General features: G+C 48.8%; 1 protein-coding gene across 7 annotated transcripts in view; it reads right to left on the bottom strand.

Annotated features, from left to right (window-relative positions):
- The window catches only part of Wdfy3 (WD repeat and FYVE domain containing 3), a 215502-nt gene that overhangs the window by 71802 nt on the left and 142774 nt on the right, over positions 1-926 (bottom strand). For all 7 annotated transcript variants that reach the window (XM_055594634.1, XM_055594637.1, XM_055594636.1 and 4 more), the window contains one exon: positions 466-683. In XM_055594634.1, the coding sequence (XP_055450609.1) occupies positions 466-683 (218 nt within the window). The remainder of the gene's footprint in view (positions 1-465; positions 684-926) is intronic.

Genomic DNA, 926 nt, shown 5'->3' with positions numbered 1-926 from the left:
ACACACACACACACACACACACACACACACACACACACACACACACAATCTCATTTCTGAATCAGAATGCTCAAGTGACTTAGACACTGTCCAGACACACGAGTGAAGGGAGCTTAAAATCTGACATGTCCCGGCTGTGTGACTTCAGCCTGTGAGATGTGAAAGATACATTAACTCTTCATCCAGTCACACGGCAAAAGGACAGTTAGTGGCATAGGAAGCACAGCACAGGTGCGAGGACCCTGACTAACCCTGCCCCTGTCCCTTGGGTTAAAGGTCAAAGGTTGTATGTTATGGTAAAAGCACCAGCAGTTCTCCCAGCCTCCACATCTTAAAGATTCTGTCTCTGGCATTAGCTTCAATTCTAAAGACGTTAAGTTTTTCTTTTTACCAACTCCCAACTCCCAACAACTACGCTATAAACTGGAATGCACACACATTGCACAGAACCCCTGGGCCTCTCACCTAACACGGTTCCGATCTTGTTCGTCAGGACAGAGTCTGTCTGCTCCAGCCACCCTCCGCCGCTCAACCCCTCCTTGAACTTGAGCAGGACTGATGGGTTACTCAGCAGCACCACGAGGATCCGCATGGCGGCCGTCACCGTGGTGGGGTGCAGGTGCTCCTCCATGAACATCACAATCCAGTCGAAGCCCAGCGTCCGCACCAGCTCTTCACAGGCCCTGCTCAGGGACAGGTGGGCCCGGGGAATGACATCCATTTCAGTCACTCAGATCTGACTTTAGGAAAATAGGACTGAGCCTCTCAGATACTATTCATGGTTTAGGTCAGTCCTTTCAGGTCTATGGATAGCTTGTCCTGTCTGACAGGAAGTGACTACTAAGAGCCTATAGGAACCCATCAGTTCTCCTTCTTTCTTCTATCTATCTATCTATCTATCTATCTATCTATCTATCTATCTATCT

This window comes from Psammomys obesus, unplaced genomic scaffold (assembly GCF_907164565.1).
Source record: "Psammomys obesus unplaced genomic scaffold, mPsaObe1.curated_primary_1811, whole genome shotgun sequence".
NCBI classification, from domain to species: Eukaryota; Metazoa; Chordata; class Mammalia; order Rodentia; family Muridae; genus Psammomys; species Psammomys obesus.
This window is presented reverse-complemented; position numbering and strand designations above follow the sequence as displayed.